The sequence below is a fragment of the Pituophis catenifer genome, unplaced genomic scaffold (assembly GCF_029215685.1).
Source record: "Pituophis catenifer annectens isolate HBS135680 unplaced genomic scaffold, rPitCat1.0.hap2 SCAF_10, whole genome shotgun sequence".
Taxonomy (NCBI): Eukaryota; Metazoa; Chordata; class Lepidosauria; order Squamata; family Colubridae; genus Pituophis; species Pituophis catenifer.
The window spans coordinates 13,003,759-13,024,298 of NW_027256890.1; the positions used below are offsets into that span (position 1 = coordinate 13,003,759).

At 37.6% G+C, this 20,540-nt stretch overlaps 1 protein-coding gene across 1 annotated transcript; it reads right to left on the bottom strand.

Moving 5' to 3' along the window:
- Nucleotides 1-374: 374 nt before the first annotated feature.
- Nucleotides 375-16,232, bottom strand: HORMAD2 (HORMA domain containing 2). The gene is made up of 13 exons (XM_070951647.1): nucleotides 16,182-16,232; nucleotides 15,934-16,078; nucleotides 14,744-14,807; nucleotides 14,461-14,497; nucleotides 13,277-13,297; nucleotides 10,927-10,953; nucleotides 9,858-9,925; nucleotides 7,670-7,821; nucleotides 6,437-6,711; nucleotides 4,600-4,693; nucleotides 2,875-2,939; nucleotides 1,509-1,553; nucleotides 375-539 (listed from the first exon to the last, which is right to left on the bottom strand). The coding sequence occupies exons 1-13, from the start codon at nucleotides 16,230-16,232 to the stop codon at nucleotides 375-377; spliced, it is 1,209 nt and encodes a 402-aa protein (XP_070807748.1).
- Nucleotides 16,233-20,540: the final 4,308 nt, after the last annotated feature.

Below are 20,540 nucleotides of genomic sequence, written 5' to 3' on the forward strand. Positions count from 1 at the left end.
GGAAAGCATTACACCTTCAAAGTCTCAGTATTTTAGTCATCCACAATTGCATACATGTCTGTTGTTAGAGGAAAAGTGTCTTGGGAGGTTCATTTTAGTATTTAATTCTGCTAGCGTTCAAATCAGGCCTAGGCTGAATCTTTAGCCTAACTTTCTTCATCATTTTAAACCGGTAGGGTGAAAATATTTCTCAACCAGTAGAGAGGTTACTGATATGCCTCTCTGGGTTAATTAACCAATACATCTTAATTAGATTACATTAGATTAAACACAAGAGCTTTAGAAAACTCAAATGCGTTTAAAGACTCACTTTTTTTTTTTTAACCAAATACAGTAAGGAAAAACACAAAGGGGAAATGAAAAATTCTGTGGAATTATTTCCATATAAGCATGTCCATTGAAAAGTGACGTGGCCAGAAAGGCATTTCCATCTTCTGGAGACCTGCTCTCTGCCTTCTCACAGACAGATGTTCCTTGTGCACTTCCCTTGAATGGAGACAAGAGAGGAGATCCGCGATCCGCCCTCTGGCCTTTGGGAACTGCCAAGACCAATATTAGGGATGGGGAGATGGTAGAGTTTCCTAGGGAAGGATGGAAAAGGGTCCCCACCCTGTCTGCTACAATATTTTCCCTGCCATTCTTCTACCAAGCCGAAGGGTGGATAGGAAAGAACTGGAAAACTAACTTTTAGGGCAGGCTCAACATTTCCCAATGTTGTTTGGGATCCTAGACAATTCAGTTTCTTTGCAATGGGTGTGGCATCTTTATAAAATGAGGGAAATGTAATTGTCATGTTTTAAAAATAAAAAGGCATTTGGACAGTTACCAGATTTAAGAGGCCAGGCCTCTTAAATGTTCTATGTGCAGGCAAAGGACAATTTTTAAAAGCTATTAAGGTACTTACGAGGAGTTGCAATCTTGTCTCCTCTAATTTCTACATTATCCTACTATTTAATGTCACTTTTCTCATCTCAAAGCTCAAATCTGATCTCTTTATGCTTCCCAGAGTCATCTTGTAGGGGAGATGGGTGGCACAGAAATTAAATCAACCAACAAAGAAATAAAATCTATACAGGCTTATTTTTTCAAGTGTTGCAAGCTTGCATTTTAAAAAAACTCGCATATGATATGTGTTAGCATATTTAGGTTTATACTATAGAGCCCCATGATAATCAATTTGAAATTAATCAAAGGATAATAAAAATGGATTGAGGAGAGCCATTAAGCTGCAGACAAAATTAAATTTGCAAGATCAATTAGAGTTTATGTGCAATTTGGTGTCAAAACTAGAAATCCTGTTTTTTAGTTCTGTATTTCATAATAACTAGTCAAATGAACTGGCATCCTGATATATCAATAGATCATATCCTGATAGCATCATTTCCTGTCCTTGCTCCATATTTCTAGGTACTTATCAACAGCAATGTCTAATACGTTAATGATTTCGGGACTAGGCGAATTTAACAGAATAGGAGAAAAAGAGAAGTAGGAACTAAGGATGTGGTTACCATTCTGGTTTCCATTGTGTCTTTAGAAGAACATTTTTCTTGGACCTGGGAGAAAGGGAAATTAAAATATTAAAAACTAATATGGTAAATTCCACAACAGTGGTTAACAGAACTGGAAGGGACCTTGGAGGTCTCTTAGTCCAATCCTCTCTCAAGCAGGAAACCCTATATACCGGTAATTTCACACAATTAAACGTTCTAAGAAATTTCTCCTTTTATTCTAGGTTGGTTCTCTCCTTGATTAGTTTCCATCCATTATTTCTTGTTCTGCCTTTAGATGCTTGTGGCAGCCTCTTAGATATTGGAAGACTGCTATCCTCTCACACCTAGTCCTTCTTTTAATTAAACTATACATATCCAATAGTTTATGATTTAGTACATTGTGCAAATACAGAAAAGGAAGTACAGTTCAGGAAGCCAAGTCATCTTAATTTGGTTGTTCAGTAAACTGCAAAGAAAGAGACTGAATCACACCCCCATACATTCTTTAGCTTCCTTTGCCTACATTTAGTGGTATTTGGCACAATCTAAATCCAAATATCTCACCCACGATGTGTCAAGTTGTGGTTTTTTTGAACTGCCATCGCATGAATTCCAATGAGCGACCTGCTGCCCAATAATTTTGCTTACCTATTTCCTAGTGAGATAATAGGTAGGGAAAGTCCCTCTGCTAAGTAGAACAGAATTAATGAATCATTCATAAAGTAATAGCTTTTCCAGACAAATAAACTGGTTTTGCCTAGTGGCTTGATTTCCATTTTTCCATGAAATGAGCCACATGATCATTCAAGCCAACCAGTCCTGCAAAATAGGGAACAACAGTTTCCCCATGAAAAAAATAAAATAAAAATCTATCAGCAAACTGAAAAATTGTTGGTGCTATAAAGGTACAGCTTGGGCACCAAAAGGTAGAAGAGACAATGGGCTCATATCAATTCTTTGTTGATGGAATGTTCTCTTGCAAATGGACACCAAATTGTAATATAAGCCATTAGCTGGCATTTCTGGAGAAGGCACAGTGTCATGGTATTTTAATGAGGACTGCTGTTCAGTGAATGACTCAGCAAATCTGGGATTGCTGACTCAAGAAAAGTGTCTATTTTTAAGCAAGAAATGGGGCTTAAGGGAACAATCAGCCCAGAAACCTACTCAGCCGTTACTTCAAACAAAATACCAGATCATCATTTCAACTCTACCAGGCAAACTGAGGCCATGATTTCTGAGGTCAGAAATAGACAAAGACTAAGATTCTGTCTGCATTTTAAATGTTTAGAGTACAGACACAGGTTTCCCTTAGATTCTTGTCCAACACAAAGTTCTGGCTAGCACCAGACGACAAAAAATAAGTCAAAACAGCAATGCTCACTTTGTGAGACGTCTTAGTACCGCATTCTTTCTCTGTCTCTTCAGCTCCATCCTTTCTGATTGTTTCTAAAATAAACAGTTTATATAATTTGCAGGCACAGATCAAAAATATTTTGCATATAAAACTAAAGAAATCTTGGGAAAATGGCAATTATCTATCTAAACAGAAATTTGTCTGTGTGAAAGTAGGCATTATTTGTTAATTGAAAAAATATTATCATCTCAGTCTTGAGCCAAAAACATCCATTTACGTATAATCAAAAGTCAGAATAGTTCCTACACACAGGCATCCAAGATTATTAGATTCATACATGTCAATATGACAAGGAAAAAGAACATCTAAATCATATTAGGGGACTGAATTATTTACAAATAAATATTGTACTCCAGACGTTGAAGTGATTTGGGTGACCTTGAATAAAACTTACATGATACATTATTTATGGCCTTTCATGAAAGAAAACAGATTTGAAAAATCTTTGCTTATGTCCACCAAAGCCAGCATGCAATAGCAATGTAGAAGTAGTTGATAATCTAAGGGACTAAGGGAAGGGAGTTGGACTATAAAACCTTTAGGGTCCCTTCCTGCCCTATGATTGTAGAAATGTAATGACTGGCTGGCTTACTGACCGGTTGACTGACAAAAGAGAGAGGGGGAGAAAGGCAGAGAGGGAGAGAAAAGGGGAGGGGGGAGAGATACTTTGATAGATTATACTTAGAGTGATTATTTATTTGGAGGGGGGGAATAAAAGCTAAACCAGGAAAGGGGGCAAACTTGAAAGACTAAGGATTAGGAAAAAAAACTGTTTATGTTTCTAACTTTGCTTTAAAAAAGAAAATTCAAGAGTAGAACAAAGAACAACCTTACAGAAACACATATTCTATTAAAATGTCTAAAATCAAATAGTGTACGTAAATTTATTTTAAAAAGGCAATTCAATCCCCGTATTTTTCACATGAACGTAAAACACTGTGCATGAAGTGATACCGTTGATATGGTAAAAGTTGCGTGTCCAAAATAAAAGATAAAAGTGAGTTTTGGAAGAATAAATAAACTAGAAAGACAGCTTTCTGAAATAAAGGACTAGGAGCATTCATCCTTGTCCTTTATAATGAAGGGTATGGGGTTACTGTAAATAGAGTCCATGAAACCATTATAAAATATATTCGATGAATGCTCCTATTCATGTGTGAGATTTTGCAGAAGGGAGCAAGGGATGACACATTTGCTGCATGCAAATATGTATCTAATGGATGATACCACTCTTAGGAGGAGGAACATTAGGCTCCTAAGATACCTGGGCAATGCTGACTGTGACTTATGACCATTTGTCACACTTACAATCGTTGCAGCATTCTCCTAGTCACCCAATCAAAATTCAGACGCTTGGCAACTGACTCATATTTGGGATGGTTTCCTTGTCCCGAGTTCAAGTGATCACCTTTTGTGACCTTGTAACAAGCAAAGTCAAAGGGGGAAGCCAGATTCACTTAACAACTTAGTTGCAGTGATTCACTTAACGACTGTGGCAAAAAAAAGTTGTAAAATGGGGCAAAACTTTCTGTCTTGCTTAGCAATGGAAATTTTGGGCTGAATTGTGGTCATAAGTGAAGGCTGATCTGTACCTCAAAACCAAGTAAACTATGTCATATAAATCCGATGTCCAGTTAATGACAGAAAATGCCTCTGGGATGTACACGTAATGTAAGTTTTAGATAGATATACCTGTTATATCTGGATTCAAAGGGGGCATGTGCTGTGACACTGCATTTTCTTCAAACATCCTATTTTTATCCACGTAAGCAGCCATAAACTTCCTCTGCAAAACAATTCACCATGTAATGTTCCATTTCTTTAATTTCAGTTAAAGGAAGACGTAACCGCCTTATTTGCTTAACTGACAATAAAAGGTATTTGCTCAATTCACAGCATGACACATTGTGATATGTGAATTTGGTTAACCCATAGGTTAAATGTACCAGAATTGAAAGTCTTGCTATAAAAGTGAAAGTAATGAGGGAATTTAAAAACTGTTAGAATAACCACAGGAGAGAAAACAGGTAGGTTTCTCTATCAGTTTTCTAATGGTTTAATCATCATCACTTTCTCAGATCACCTTGGCCACTGTATGAGAAATGAGAATGGTGTGTATTTTCCCTTAGAAATTTAAAATACACTTTAACTAACAGTTCCCTGCAGGAGAAGTTTCCCTTTCAGAGAGGACTCCACCTTCATTCATTTACAGAAAATCATATACAAAAAAAAAAAAAAAAAAAAAAAAACCACCTTCCTTGCTCATTGGCAACGTCGCACAAATGAGATTCGGTCTCTGTTAATGTGACTGATTTGTGTCAGCACAAACCTAATGCTGTTAAATCTATCTGGGGGAAGTTTGTGTGCCTGGGTGTGCAGATATGTGACTGAAATAACTACTGTAAGGACAACTCCAGTGGGGCTTTTTTTCTGGGTAAAAATAACTAAATTGGGACACATTTTTTCCCTGTGCAAAAACAGGTACATTTTGACCTGTGCCTTCTGATTAAGTGTATTAATTTATTAAATTTATTTATTTATTTATTAAATAAATAAAATTAATAAATAAATAATAAAAATTAAGTTGGCGGACGGGCTTTGTTCATTTTGGAAAGAGATTGCTGTTATGGCCTACAGGTAGAGTATAAAAATAAGAGTCATATCCTGCTCTAAGGGAGGAGGAATAGTAATGGACAAATTTCATCCTTTTCCTAGGGGACAATATGCTTTTTTTACGGAAGTTACCAGAAGCTCTTTTTCACTTCACAAGAAGTCAAATATTAACTTTTCCCCCATAGCTAACAAATTATTTATTTACTAAATTGATAAGCTGCCTTACAGGAGCTGAATAAGATGCAAATAGCATCACCTCTTCCCAGGTTTTCTCACCAAGAAAAAGCCGTGAGGTAACAATAGAAGAGAATATCTGTAGCTCAGGGCTGAACTGTGGAATTCTTGGTGTTCTCTGAGCTACTGTTGTTTGTTTGTGGATGTTCAACTAGATTGATTAATACATTTAAATCTCGATCTTTCCAATAATATTCGTACACCATACTGGCTCTCCCCAGTAAGTTTTAATCTGTGGGCCTTTTCTCTTATGTGTATAGCTTTAGCCTTTAAACTTTCCTTCAGGTCTTCATGGGAGATGGAGTTGATCCACCTTCAATGAATCTACCTGGTGTGTTCCATCATCCTAGATCCAGATCTAATGTAAAGACAATTTAAACTTGTGCTGTCAATATATATTCAAAGAATCATGTCATACGCAGGAAGGTTTTTTTTAAAGCAAATCTACTGAATAATTAGGCATGCTTATAAACCTCCTAGGAATAAAGTAATTCAGATTTGCCTTTAAAAAAAACCATAACAGTATATTTAACAGGAGTACTTAAAACAGGTGCCCTGCCTTTAAGTAATAAGGCTATGCACAACTACCTCATAACCCATTTTACGACTGATGTTAGGAAAGCAAAACTCCCACTATAAGGTCACCCTCATTTTTGTACAAACTGGTTTGTGGAAATGTAACCTGTTCTGGTGCTTTAGTGCTGTCCTCTTCTTCATCATCATCGTCATCATCACAGTCTAAACCTTGGTGGGAGATTTCAGTGGGACCATTCTCTTCCACCAGACTGTTCTCCAGCATCCCCATCCTTTTGCTGTCTGTTGTTACCCTCACTTTCAATACATGGAATCCAGTGGAAACAGATCCTACTTTGAGGTTCACAGGGTCACCATCAAAAAGAAGACCATCTGAGCTGTCGCCTTCCTTGAAGCCATGAGGTTGGTAATCAATGGGTGTGACTGCAAAGGAAGCAGGTGTGAAAACTGGAGCAACAGGTACTGACTCTAGGACAAGAATCTATCTATCTATCTATCTATCTATCTATCTATCTATCTATCTATCTCTCTCTCTCTCTCTCTATCTATCTATCTATCTATCTATCTATCTATCTCAATCTATCTATCTATCTATCTATCTATCTATCTATCTATCATCTATCTATCCATCCATCCATCCATCCACCCGTCCGTCCGTCCGTCCGTCTGTCTGTCTGTCTGTCTGTCTGTCTGTCTGTCTGTCTATGTATCCATCTATCTATCGTGGGGCAAAGCATCTAAATACATTCCATGATCATTATGCACATATTTGCCCCAATAATTTATTTAAAACATGTTTACTTTATGAGTCAGCCAAGAAGTTTCTCATAATGATTTTTTTTTTAGATTAATAAAAATAACAACGTTACGGACAGAGATTATCTTGTCTAGAAAACACAACAGGGAACGAAAAGAGGAGGAAGGGGAAGGAGAAAAATATAAATTCTTGTTCCTAGAGAGAGCAACTTGAATGCAAAGAACTGGGAGAAGAAATGATAGAGCTGGTTTTTAGCAGAATCAACGGTGAAGGCACTATTTCCCATTTCAAGATTCACAAGTTCTGAGCTAGGATTTTTGAGAGAGAGAGAGAGAGAGAAGGAGGGAGGGAGGGAGGGAGGGAGGAGAGAGAGAGAGAGAGAGAGAGAGAGAGAGAGAGAGAGAGAGAGAGAGAGAGAGAGAGAGAGAGAGAGAGAGAGAGAGAGAGAGAACAAGGATCTGGTCTCTGTTTTATTATTGATTCCACATTTAGTTCTAGTTGGGTTGCAAGCCCCAAGTCTTGCATTGGCAACTCCATTGCCATTTCAACGGCAACTTCTAACATCTCTGGGTTGGGTTTTGTCCTAAGTGGAAGCCAGAACGGATAGGAAATCTTGCCACTTACCATCTTTGTAATAGAACAGTTTCATGGTCAAAGTAATATCATTAGGTAGGGGTCCAAGATGCTGCATCAATATATACAATTTGCGGATCAGTAGAATACTGGCTTTTTTAATTTCTTTGCTATTTGTTCCATTGTGAAAGCTGACTTGAGAACTACCAGGAAAACAAAAGATATGTTAAAAATGATCTTGACTGATGTGGCTTTTTTGGGGGGAGTAGTACAATAAAATTATATATCAATGGAAAGATAATTTAATCAAGAATCTAATGCCATAACTTTTATGAAGGATTTGCTATTAGAATAGCAGTTACAGTATAAAGAAGAAAAGTGAAAAGAGGACTTTTTGCAAGCCTTCCAAACCTCAGATGGCAATGTACTTATTTATTTATTTATTTATTTATTGGTTCGATTTATATGCCGCCCTTCTCCGGAGACTCAGGGCGGCTTACAATGCGTTAAGCAATAGCCTCCATACTTTTGTATATACCTGCTTAGTAGGGCTTTCGCCCCCCCCCCCCCAAGCGGTGTTCTTTTTTTATACAAAGTCAGCTTATAGCCCCCACAAACTGGGTCCTCATTTTACCTACCTCGAAAGGATGGAAGACTGAGTCAACCTTGAGCCTAGTGAGATTTGAACTTGCAGTAATTGCAGGCAGCTGGTGCTACTTAACAGCACTTTAGTCTGCTGCGCCACCAAGGCTCTACTTCACAGAATGGGGGAAATAATTTGAAAAGTGTACGATTGGGTTCCCATTCCCTTCATTTTCCTATAAGCGCAGTTAAAGAACTGTGATTGTAATTAATTGTGAAATTAAATAGAATCATACTATGATATTGCCTGACTTGCAACTTTACAGTATTCACCAGAATAAGCTGCTCACAAAAGGAATAATTTAGAGACATTAACAGAACAAAACAAATGACTTCACAGGGTACTAAATGATTAAACCATCCTAAAAATGGGACAAGAGGCACAAGGACTAAATCTAAGCCATATGTGCCATCCAAAAGTATTTTGGGCACTAAGTAAAGTCACTGTGAGTCCAGTGTTAAATACCTAAACCAATGCCACATTGATCCAATGCCAGATGGAGTCCCTACTGAAAAAGACTTGTTAGAGACAGCTAGAGTATCCAGATGGATTTGCCACAAATAGGATGATGATGATACATTAATTAAGTCAGATGTCTATATTCCACAAGTAAGACATTTGTTAGGATTGGGGTACCATTTCTCAGTTGCAGTGTAAGCCAAAAGAGTAAAAACTAAACACTGCATTAGGACAAATATAGCGTACCCACTGACTCATTTTACTGGAAGGACAGGACAAAGCTGTAGAGTCCTTTTTATAATTTCAGTAAGATAAATAGGGCAACTAAGGCATACTGGTGGTTGGCAATTGTCTAGAATTGCAAACTGGGTCATTAACAGTGAATTGACACTATGATGCACCAGGGCATATCTCCAAATATACAAAAAGATGATGAATACTCTTTTGTCGGAGTACTGAACTTATGTCTCTGGGTGTCCCCTCTAAAAAAATAAGAAATGGTGCATTAATTCCCATTAGACAGAATGGACCCAGCTTAAATGGAAAAAAAAAAAAAGGCTGGATGGTAGGTACAACATATCTCTCTGTTTTTCACAAGCAGCTCCAGTTCACACAGTGAGCAGAGACTATGAGACTGGTGCATAATGAAGGATGAGCTGTCCGAAAAAGCAGCTGAAGGGGCAAATTATTTTTTTGTCCTCCCGCAACTTCCAAAATTACCACATTATACCAAAACATGCTTCAAAATTAGAGTATATTTCCACATGAATTATACCACCAGGTGGAAAAAAGTTCCTTTTAGGTCTATGCTGAGATTTTTTAAAAATCCACCTGCCACTTTCCAACATGGTCTTGAGCTATTATGATTTCAAGCTGTTTAGATGCACAACGAATGAGACGTGATTGTGTTTATAAATGTTTGCTCCATAAGCAGCAATTTGCTACAGTAATCAGTTTCCATAGTTCTGAAAAAATAAGGGATTTGTTAATAAACCTACATTAGAGACCACACTTACACAATGAAAATATTAAAAATTAAAGAAGTCAGAATTTGCATTCCTGATGACAATTTCCACTCATGAGATATTTAATATAAAGTGCCTGCTGTTTCCAGAAATTAAAGAACAAGAAATTTACCTAGCAAAGTCCATCTGAGGCCCATTCTTTGTGTATTTGAATTTGAACTGATAGAATTCTGTCAAGTGCTAAGGATTGAACAGGAAACAGAATTTGAGCTCGTTTTCCTTTTTTTAAAGAGAAAACTGAAGTATTTAATATTCAAATACAGATTTATATTCGATCAGTGATCCTATTATTATTCAGAAAAGTTTACAAATTCTTTCAGTCAATTAAAAAAATATAGCAACATGAAAGGAAAAAAAAAACTTCGTAAGAACAGAGACAAGAACAGGCCTAGAGATAGGCAAAGGCATTGAATAAGAAATAATCTAATATCATTGCTACAGCATAAATTTAATATCAAACTTTCTCTTAAAGATAGTTTATTAATTATCAGAATAACAGAGTTGGAAGGGACCTTGGAGGTCTTCTAATCCAACTCCTGCTCATTCAGAAGACCCTACACTTGGTGCCGAAACTGGAGTGCGCGTGTGCGCATGTCGGAAAGCAGAAGACCAGCTCCCCGGTGCATGCATGCACACCAGGCAGCTACGCTTCAGGTTTCCAGCACTCCCACATGCGTGAAGACCAGCTGGCTGGCACGCATATGCACGCCAGAATCCAGAAGAGCTCACGCCATAGGTTCACCATCACTGCCCTATACTATTTCAAACAAATGGCTGTCCAGTCTCTGCTTAAAAACCTCCAGTAATGAAACACCCACAATTCCCGGAGGCAAGCCGTATCACTGATTAATTGTTCTCACTGTCAGGAAATTTCTCCTTAATTCTAGGTTGATTCTCTCCTTGATAGGTTTCCTCCCGTTAGTAATTTTCTGTATCTTGAGTATTTGAGTACTTTAATACACAAAGATAATCAGAGGTTTGGGCCAAAAAATTGTCCGAAGGAGGGTGGAAAAAGTGTGAAGTGGCCCACGTTGAATGAAGCAAAGGATAGATGTAATAATGATACTAAAGGGAATTTATATATTTGAGTTGCATCATTATCAAGGCAACTAATCAGACGAATCCTGGCTGACTTAAATATGAAATGAAAAAATTCTGTCTGTACAGCTTGCACCTCTTACCTCAGGGTCTTTGGGATCGGTATAGATCTGTTTCAAGAAAGTAGACAAAATTAATATGGCTCTTCAATGGATTATCGTAACAAAACAAAGCCAAACCACAGCTTTGTTTGATCACAGGCTGATAATCATAACTGCAGGAATGTTTCTTTTTGTCATTCTTCCTGCATCTGTAACTAGTCACATAAACTGAGCAAATTATGAAATGATGAGAAGAGTGTGTCTATATTTGGAGAAATTAAGTAATTTTTTCCATAAGCCAAGCTCGGATCCAGAGAATTGTTCACCACCTACATAGATAACTGTGGTCAATTCATCAACCCTTCCAACCCACCAGAAATTTGTTTTAAAAATCTCTAATAACAGAAGTGTGTGGCCACATTTAATTTCAGTGAGGGTTTTTTTTGCAGAACAGAGATAACACGATCTATTTAGCTAAGATGGTGAGGTGTTTTTGTGCTTCTTTGAGGTCTCGTTCAATTGTTCCACTAGTGGAAGAAGGCTTTATCTTTCCAATAGCAAACAGAAGAGTTGGAAGAGAAGTTATCTTTCCTGGCATTAGTACTTCATTGTTGCCTTTTTCCCCTAGTGGGAGGTGTTAATGCTTGGTGAAACTACTTTGTCATGAAAATATCTAGCACAATATCCCAGATTGTCAGATTCAAGCAGAAATATAATAAATATAATAATCTATATCAGTGGTGGAATTCATTTTTTTTTACTACTGGTTCTGTGGGCGTGGCTTGGTGGACGTGGTGTGGCTTGGTGGGCGTGGCTTGGTGGGTGTGGCAGGGGAAGGATACTGCAAAATCTCCATTCCCACCCCACTCTGGGGCCAGCCAAAGGTGGTATTTGCCAGTTCTCTGAACTACTCAAAATTTCCACTACCGGTTCAGAACCTGTCAGAACCTGCTGAGTAGCAGCTCTGATTTATATGATTTGATTGATTGTTTCATGTCGACTCTTGTCAAGCACGTAAATTGGGAACTTCAGATGAATATAAGGATTTATTGCAAGCTCTCTACAAGAATCTGAAGTATTAATGGTCAAAGCAAATTGGCGATAGATAACAGTCTCAAGGAACTCAAGATGGGCTGGACTCAGATCTCTCATGGGCACAAACTTCTCGGCCTCAGCCTGGTCATCTCCTACAAACCCTCAGCAACATTAGATAGATTTTTCTCCAGAAGGATCTGTTCCCAGCCTGGTCTTCCAACAGTGCACCATCACCACTGTACCTAAACCCATCTGCCTCTGGCTGCTGAATGTTCTGTTTCTATCTTTCCTTCCATCTTTCCCTACATTATAGACTTCTGCAGAAAGCTACGACATCACCTGTCTGAATTATTATCATTTGACCTTGGTCATTTGTGCCTTGAATGAGAATTCTGGGTTTAACAGATTTAACAGATTAATAGAGTTGGAAGGGACCTTGTACTGTAGGTCATCTAGTCCAACCCCCACCCTGCCCAAGCAGAAAACCATGCACCATCTCTGACAAATGGCAGTCCAATCTCTTCTTAAAAGCCTCCAGTGATGAAGCTCCCACAACTTCTGAAGGCAACTTCTGTTCCATGAGTTGATTGTTCTCACTGTCAGAAAATTTCTCCTTATTTCTAGATTGAATCACTCCTTGATCAGTTTCCATCCATTATTCCTTGTCTGGTCTTCGGGTGCCTTGGAAATTTTTTTATTTGATGTTCCATGGTATTCTCAGGTGTCTTCTCCAACAGCAGAATTCAAAAATGTCAATATTCTTTCAGTCTTGCTTTTTCCAAATTCACTTTCACTTCTATAAAGTACCACAGAGAAAACCAATGCCTGCACCATTCTTATTTTTGTAAGTGCGGACATATCTTGGCATCTGAATACCTTGCCCATGGCCTTGCTAACCTACCAAGCACCATATTTTGTGACTACTTGCTCTTTTATTATTAATAGTTGCTCCTAAAAGGCAGAAACTATCCACCACTATTATGGTTGGTTGGTTACCTATTGTCCTTAGTCTGATCTTCTTTACGCTTAGTTTTAGCCCTATATTTTCACTTTGCTTCTTGACTTTATTATTACACTTTGCACTTAACCTATCAGGGTAGTGAAGAAAAATGGAGGCGAGAGTGCTATGTATGCCATCTTGGTTAACTACCACTCTAATAAATAAATAATATGCAACAACTCTACAAATGATCCATCACAATGATGGTGATGGAATGATTTTTTTTTTTTAAAAAAAAGAGTTCAGATGACAATATTTTCGATGTGAAAGACAAACCCTTCTGTATTTGCCATGATATAATTCCTCAAGCTACCCTTTCTAAACTGAGAATGAAGAAAATGTGTACATAGTACTTACTGCCAAAACTGCCATATGTAGCTGCAAAACAGAAAAAAGGAGACTGTTCAAAATCTGCATTTTATTTACAATGTGCCCATCACTGCCTGTCAACCAGTCACCAGAAGAGAAAAATTCCGTCTATTTAGTGTGCCGCTTTTTATTTGCTAGTTGGTTGCCATAAATGGAGAAGTGTTAATGCTTCCTTCCATGTTAAGGAAGAGGAGAAGAAATAGTTCTCCTGCCTCCTGACAATGGGACAGACCTGCTTCTGCAATAGATGTCATTTCCCCATCAAGAATTTGAAGAATTTCAGGACTCGGATGAATTGCAAGAACATCACTGACACTCTGTGGCCATTTGGCTTCATTACAAAGAAAGAAGCTGGGATTGATTTTTCTTTCCTTTCTTTTTTCAGTTGTGTTTCCCTCTGTCTAAATACAATATAAATTGTCTTTCTATACCAGAAGAAAATTCCAAACTTAAATCACTCTTTTGCATATTGCAACTGTTCTTCCAAGGACCCAAACTGCATCACTCAACCTTTTTTCAAAATTCAAAAAAATTCATGAATAAAACTATTTCCAAGCATGCAAATATTTCCTTCATGATATTTTATGTCTGTAAAAAGCAATAATAAAACTGAGGATCAAGGCACTGGAACTTTAGATGTGGCACTTGGCATTGCACTGTTAGGATCACTTGAAACACTCAGCCAGTGGCATGAAGATATTTGGCACCAAGCACGAAGGTTTAAGTAATTTATCTTCTCTTGATTAGATAAGGACTGGGAAAACCAGGGATCAAATGCATACTCAGCTTATAATTTACTGAATGACTCTGGTCCAGTCTCTTTCTTAAAATCTTTTATAATTATAGCAAGTTGTGGTCTTTGCATGCAATTTAACACCTACCTAGCACAAAAATGGGAAAATATACATTTTACACAGAGACATAAGGCCCTTTCATGTCTCAAGCAAAGTATTGTAGTGCATCAGGCAATCTTTAAAATATGCCAATTAATTAGATTTATTAACATTTCTATAGTTAAGCATTTGAAAGTTTTCAGCACACCATTTGTGTGGAATTGCTTTTGTGTATATGGTCATTCAAGCAAAAGAACAAGAAGACTTTTTTCCTGAAAATTTGGGGTGAAATCACATTGCATCAAAGACACTTTCAATTTGAGTTTAACTACAGCTTACATAATTCTTTTCCAGTGCATCAAAACATCCCTGGATCCTATCAAAGAAGAAATGTAGATAAGTAAAACATCAAAAATTTGTTGGTAAAAGAAATTTCTAAACTCACAAGTGCAATTAACAGCTGATCACTAATAAAATGAAGAATTGAAATGCAAAATTTAAACCAGATTTAACAGTAAAGATAATATCTCTGTCTTTGTACAACCATTGGTTAATGTTGTATATTTAAAGTATACCGACAGGTGCTCAGTACTGTATTCTGGCATTATTTTCTGACTCTTACCATTTAACTACTTGAAGTGATCCCTGGCAACTTTTATCTTCTCGGAGGATTTTTAAATATATATCTGGAAAAAGAAGTACATAATAATCTAGATGATAATCATGATGATTAGAATTAACCAACGCTTTATCAGCTTCATTTTCAGGTGCTGTGAAAACTGAACATTGTAAAACTGTGAAGTGTGCAATTACTTTTTAGTGCATTTCAATGACAGTTCTAAGGACAGCCTTATAATGTCAAAATGTGAGGTGATTTTCCCTGCGCATGTCAATTTAATTACAGGTATGATACTCACTTGATGGGCTATGGGTAAGAGTTGACTCTTTTGTCTTTTTATTTTATTATACTAAGCTATAGTATACTATACTATACAAAGTGTATTATACTATAATACACTTTGAAGAACATATGTCAATTTACATGGATCATTTTCATGACAATATACGATTATGAAATTATTGTGAGATGAACAGTTATTAGGCACTAGATCTTCAACTGGGACGAAATGAAATGAAATGCCATGATTAGTGTGGTGGTAAAAGGTACCACTCACACATGTGTGAGCTGCATTCACTCCCAAACCTCTTAAATGTCCCTCCTAGATGTGAACTGCTTGTACGAAAACCTCCCTGAGTGGACTTTGCTTATCAGAAGGTCACAAAGGGTGATGATATGACCCCAGGATACTGCAACTGTCATAAATATGTTGCCAAGCGTCCAAATTTTGATCACTGTATTGCAACAGTTGTGAAAGATAGTCATTTGTTGCTTGTATCATTTGTACCCTATGACTATCATTAAGTACCTTATGATTCTTGATGAACGTATCTTTTCTTTTATGTACACTGAGAGCATATGCACCAAGACAAATTCCTTGTGTGTCCAATCACACTTGGCCAATTAAAAAAAAATTCTATTCTATTCTATAAGTCACTTTCTTCAGTACCCTTGTAACTTCAAGCAGTCACTAAATGAATGATTGCAGGTTCAGCAGTATTTGTTTTACTTTTTGGATGCAAATAAATTTAGCACATTGGATCTTCAAAATGCTTTGGCTGTTTTATGTGAGACAGGTTTGGGCCACTACATTGGACAGCTGGGGCCTGCCAAAAGGGAGGTGTGCAAACGGCTGGCCCATTCTTGCTCCAAAGCAATCTCAGTTTTGGAGTTAAGGCAGTAAACATGGTTACCCTCTAAGTAGCAGGTTCCATAAGAGCTTTCCGGGAAGAGACCTCGCAGGTAACTGATGCAGGAAATTGAAACTGCAAGCAGCCTTTTCACCAGAACCAGGGATTCTTGCTCAGAAGCAATTCGGCTTAGAAAGAGGGCCGTTTCCTGCGTCAGAGAAAAATGAGTTGCATGTCTGTTAAGAAAGCAAATTCAAAAGCGAATCCCCAATTTTCTTTCCTAACCATTTTGTTCATCTGGAGTTTCATACCTTCAAGGTTTTATGCTTCTGGCCGATGTGCGTGATTTGGGCCGTAGCCATATTAATTTAGAGACCTGGCTTTTGGGTCACAACCTAAAGGAAGATGAGACAGTTCTATGTTTGATATAATTTTTACATTCAATGTGCATCCAGCTTGTGCTTATCCTTTGATTTGTGATGAGCACAAATTGCCAACAGCACCCTCCTGAATATGAGTTTCTTTTGTCCTCAGATTCTGCCTCTGAAATATTTCTGAATTTTTCTCTTTTCAAACTATGCATTTTATGCATTGCTGTTTTTTATGCATTTTTTGCCTTTAAGTCTTTTTTTTTTTTAACCTTTTAAATATTTATTTTAAAACATTTAAGGGACAAAATAAATGGCTGGATAAAATGTAACTGAAGGAAGTTTTTTAAAAAGACATTATAGATAGAAAGTGTAACAGAATAACAGATTTGGAAGGTACCTTGGAGGTCATCTATTTCAACCCCCTACTCAAGCAGGAGTCCCTATATCATTTTTGACAAGTGGCTATCAAATCTCTCAGTCTCTCCAGTCTAGCCTACAACTTTTGATAAACAAAATTTTACAATTTTACAATATCATAACTTTTAAAATATATTGTCTCAGTTTGGCGGCTGTTTGTTTTAATTATTTTTTTGAAAAGCTTAAACATTTGTTTCAAAACATGTAAAGGATAAAACAAATGGCTACATATAAAAGACAAATCGACATCATGGGAAAAAATACATCTGTGAATAAATTTTAAATAAAATTTAACATGTTTTTCATTTTGTTTTTTAAACCAATGCATTTTATGTCCTCCTGTTTTCTTTTTAAACATTAAATTTAAAAATTTAATTTTTTAACATTTAATTTAAATGTTAAATTAAAATCAATTTGATGAGCAAATGAAGAGAAAAGTTCTTTTTAATAATAATTTTAAGGTACAGGTAACTGAAGAGACAAAAGGGTTTTTTTAGAAATTTAAGGAATAGCCAAGTGAAGAGAAAATGTACTCTATAGTAATAATTTAAGTAAAAGAAAAACAAAGAGTTCTTTTTAACAATAATTTAAGGGGCAGACAATGGTGGAGAACTGAATTGAGACAGAATATCAATTTATTATGACTAATTAAATAAAGATAAAAATGTCTCAGTTTTGAGGGGGTTGTTTGTTTTTATTGTTTTAAAGATTTAAACATTTGTTTCAAAACATTTATAAAAGGCAAAATAAAGAAGATGATAAAGACAAAAAAAGACATTAGGGGTGAAAATAAATCTGTGAATAAATTTAAAATACAATTTGACATATTTTCATATTGTTGTTGTTGTTTTAAATCAATGCATTTTATGCCCTGGTTTGTTTTTAAATCAATGCCACAGGCAAGTGAAGCTGAAAAAAAATATTTTTAGTAATAATTTAAGGGGCAGGCAATGGAAGAGAAAAAGCTCTTCATAATAATTTATGGAATAACCAGTGGAAGAGAAAATATACTTTATAGCAATAATTTAAGCAATAGGGAGCTGAAGAACGAAAGGCTCTCTTTAACAATAAATGGTAGAGAGCTACTTTGAATATCAATTTATTACAAAGATGGGAAAAATAAGAGTAACTTTTCAAAAAGCTGTGAGGGGATTTTGGCGGGAAGAAGGAGGCCATCTTGGTCCGCCATCATTTCTCCTCAGGTGCCTCATCCCTCCCTCAAGCCCCACCTGGGCAGCTCTCTTCTCAGTCGCTCTTTTAACTTTTTATTCCTTTTTCTTTTATTTCTTGCTATTTATTGCATCCCTCATTCGCCCTTGGGGTCGGAGCAGCCTATAAACCTCCCAACAGAAAGATTAAAATAGCTAAAATAATATTTCTTCTTGTAGGGAGTTGGGTACTGACTGGACTGCCTGCTTTTCCCTTTCTTTGGAGCATCAAAGCTCTTTTCATTTTATTTGGGAGGTAAAAAGTGGCCCAACTGGTAAAATTCTGTTTTGTTTCGTTTTTTTCCTCTCACTCTGCCATCCCCACTTCTGTTTAGTTAAGCCTCAGACGAAGCTCTCTTTTCAGCTGAAGGAAGATAAAAATTTGGGCGGGAAAAGGCAACACGCTCATTTTTTTTTTTTTAGTGAACTCAATTTTTTTTAGCTTAAATGAAGCACACAAAATATTTTTTTTCTTCTTCTTCTTTCAGATCCTATCCTGCTTTTGCATTTGTGGCCTGTTATTATATAATAGAGGATTTCATATATAAGGGAAGAAAATTAAGTCATCCTCCTCCTTAGGGGGAAAGTTAGAATTATTGGCAGTACCACAAGAATTATATAATAGATTTAATGTTAAATAGCCTGTCTTATATTGTCAAGGTTCAATTTCTCTTTGAATTCACTGCTGCTTCACCACAGTTAACAAGCATCCTTCTAACATTGTGTGTGTGTGTCCCTTTGCTGTAGTTTTCCCCTCTTCCAGTTAATCTAATCTAACCTCCTCCTGCACCATTCCAACCCTTTTCCCCTGAACGCATCCTAAACTCTGTTGCTTTACAACTTCAGCAGCTTTAAGCCTGTGGACTTCAATTCCCAGAATTCCCCAACAACTCCCAGAATTCCCCAGCCGCCATGCTTTAAGATGTACAGTCTTTTCAACTGCTTTTCAACTTCAGCAGCTTTAAACCTGTGGACCTCAATTCCCAGAATTCCCCAGCCAGCATGCTTGAAAATGGGTGGACTTCAACTCCCAGAATCCCCCAACAACTCCCAGAATTCCCCAACCAGCATGTTTGAAAATGGGTGGACTTCAATTCCCAGAATTCCCCAGCCAGCATGTTTGAAAATGGGTGGGCTTCAATTCCCAGAATTCCCCAACACCTCCCAGAATTCCCCAGCCGCCATGCTTTAAGATGTACAGGCTTTTCAACTGCTTTTCAACTTCAGCAGCTTTAAGCCTGTGGACCTCAATTCCCAGAATTCCCCAGCCAGCATGCTTGAAAATGGGTGGACTTCAACTCCCAGAATTCCCCAGCCGGCATGCTTGAAAATGGGTGGACTTCAACTCCCTGAATTCCCCAACAACTCCCAGAATTCCCCATGCTTTAAGATGTACAGGCTTTTCAACTGCTTTTCAATTTCAGCAGCTTTAAACCTATGGACCTCAATTCCCAGAATTCCCCAGCCTGCATGCTTGAAAATGGGTGGACTTCAACTCCCAGAATTCCCCAACAACTCCCAGAATTCCCCAGCCGTCAAGCTTTAAGATGTACAGGCTTTTCAACTGCTTTTCAATTTCAGCAGCTTTAAACCTATGGACCTCAATTCCCAGAATTCCCCAGCCAGCATGTTTGAAAAATGGGTGGGCTTCAATTCCCAGAATTCCCCAACAACTCCCAGAATTCCTCAGCCGCAACGCTTTAAGATGTACAGGCTTTTCAACTGCTTTTCAGCTTGACCTTTCCCCAGCCAGCATCCCTTTATGGGTTTTACTTCCCAGGATTCCCCAACTAGGAGGGTGGACTTCCTGAATTTGGGCTGAGAAAGGCTAATCTAGCGATCCAAAGTCATTTCGTGAGCTGTTTTAATTTAGGCTGGAGCCTCTCTCTCCATTTTAGTACATAACTTTGCTCATATCTCTGCTTTTGCAGACCGCTTTCTGGATTATGTTTTCCTGGCCTTCCCGGGGTACGATTGGCCTGTAGATCCGTTTTTTCTTTTTAACTTTTTTTAAAGATGGGATGGGAAGCACATCAGATCTTTTCCAGTCCTCTGGTACCTTGAAAGACTTTCAGATCTGGGAATCAGAGGTGATTCCCAGATCACCTCTGGCTCTTTCCTTGCCACATCCAGCTTGGCCTCTATAATAATAGCTTTGTTCTTTTCTCTGTGTTGGAAGGTCTGTTTCTTGATTATCTTTTATTATTTATTATTATTAATTATTGATTGATTGATTCAATTTGTATGCTGCCCCTCTCCGAAGACTCAGGGCGGCTCACAATGCATTTAAAATTATTATAAAAAAACATTTAAAAATTAAAAACATTAAAAACTTTTCCGGGATCTTCCCAGCTATTAATGTGAGACTGATTGGTCTGAAGTTTCCTGGATCCTTTTTTTTTTTTTTTAAAGATAGAGGGGTGATTGGGGGGGGGGGGCTTCGAGGACCGCCTGCCAACCGCTTGCGGTCCCCGAGCCCCGGCCCCATCTCTTGGAGCTACCCAGCCCAAAGCCGCTTTCGCAATGCCTCCGGGGGTGGAAGAGCTGTCCAAAGGCTCGTGATCCTTTTCTCTTGTTGCAATATTCATCTGGCATCTCGCGCTGGAGGGCAAAAGCTCCGCCCCGGCCGCCCCGCCTGCACTTCTCCAGCGGGAGCCTTTGCGGGAACCGGGAA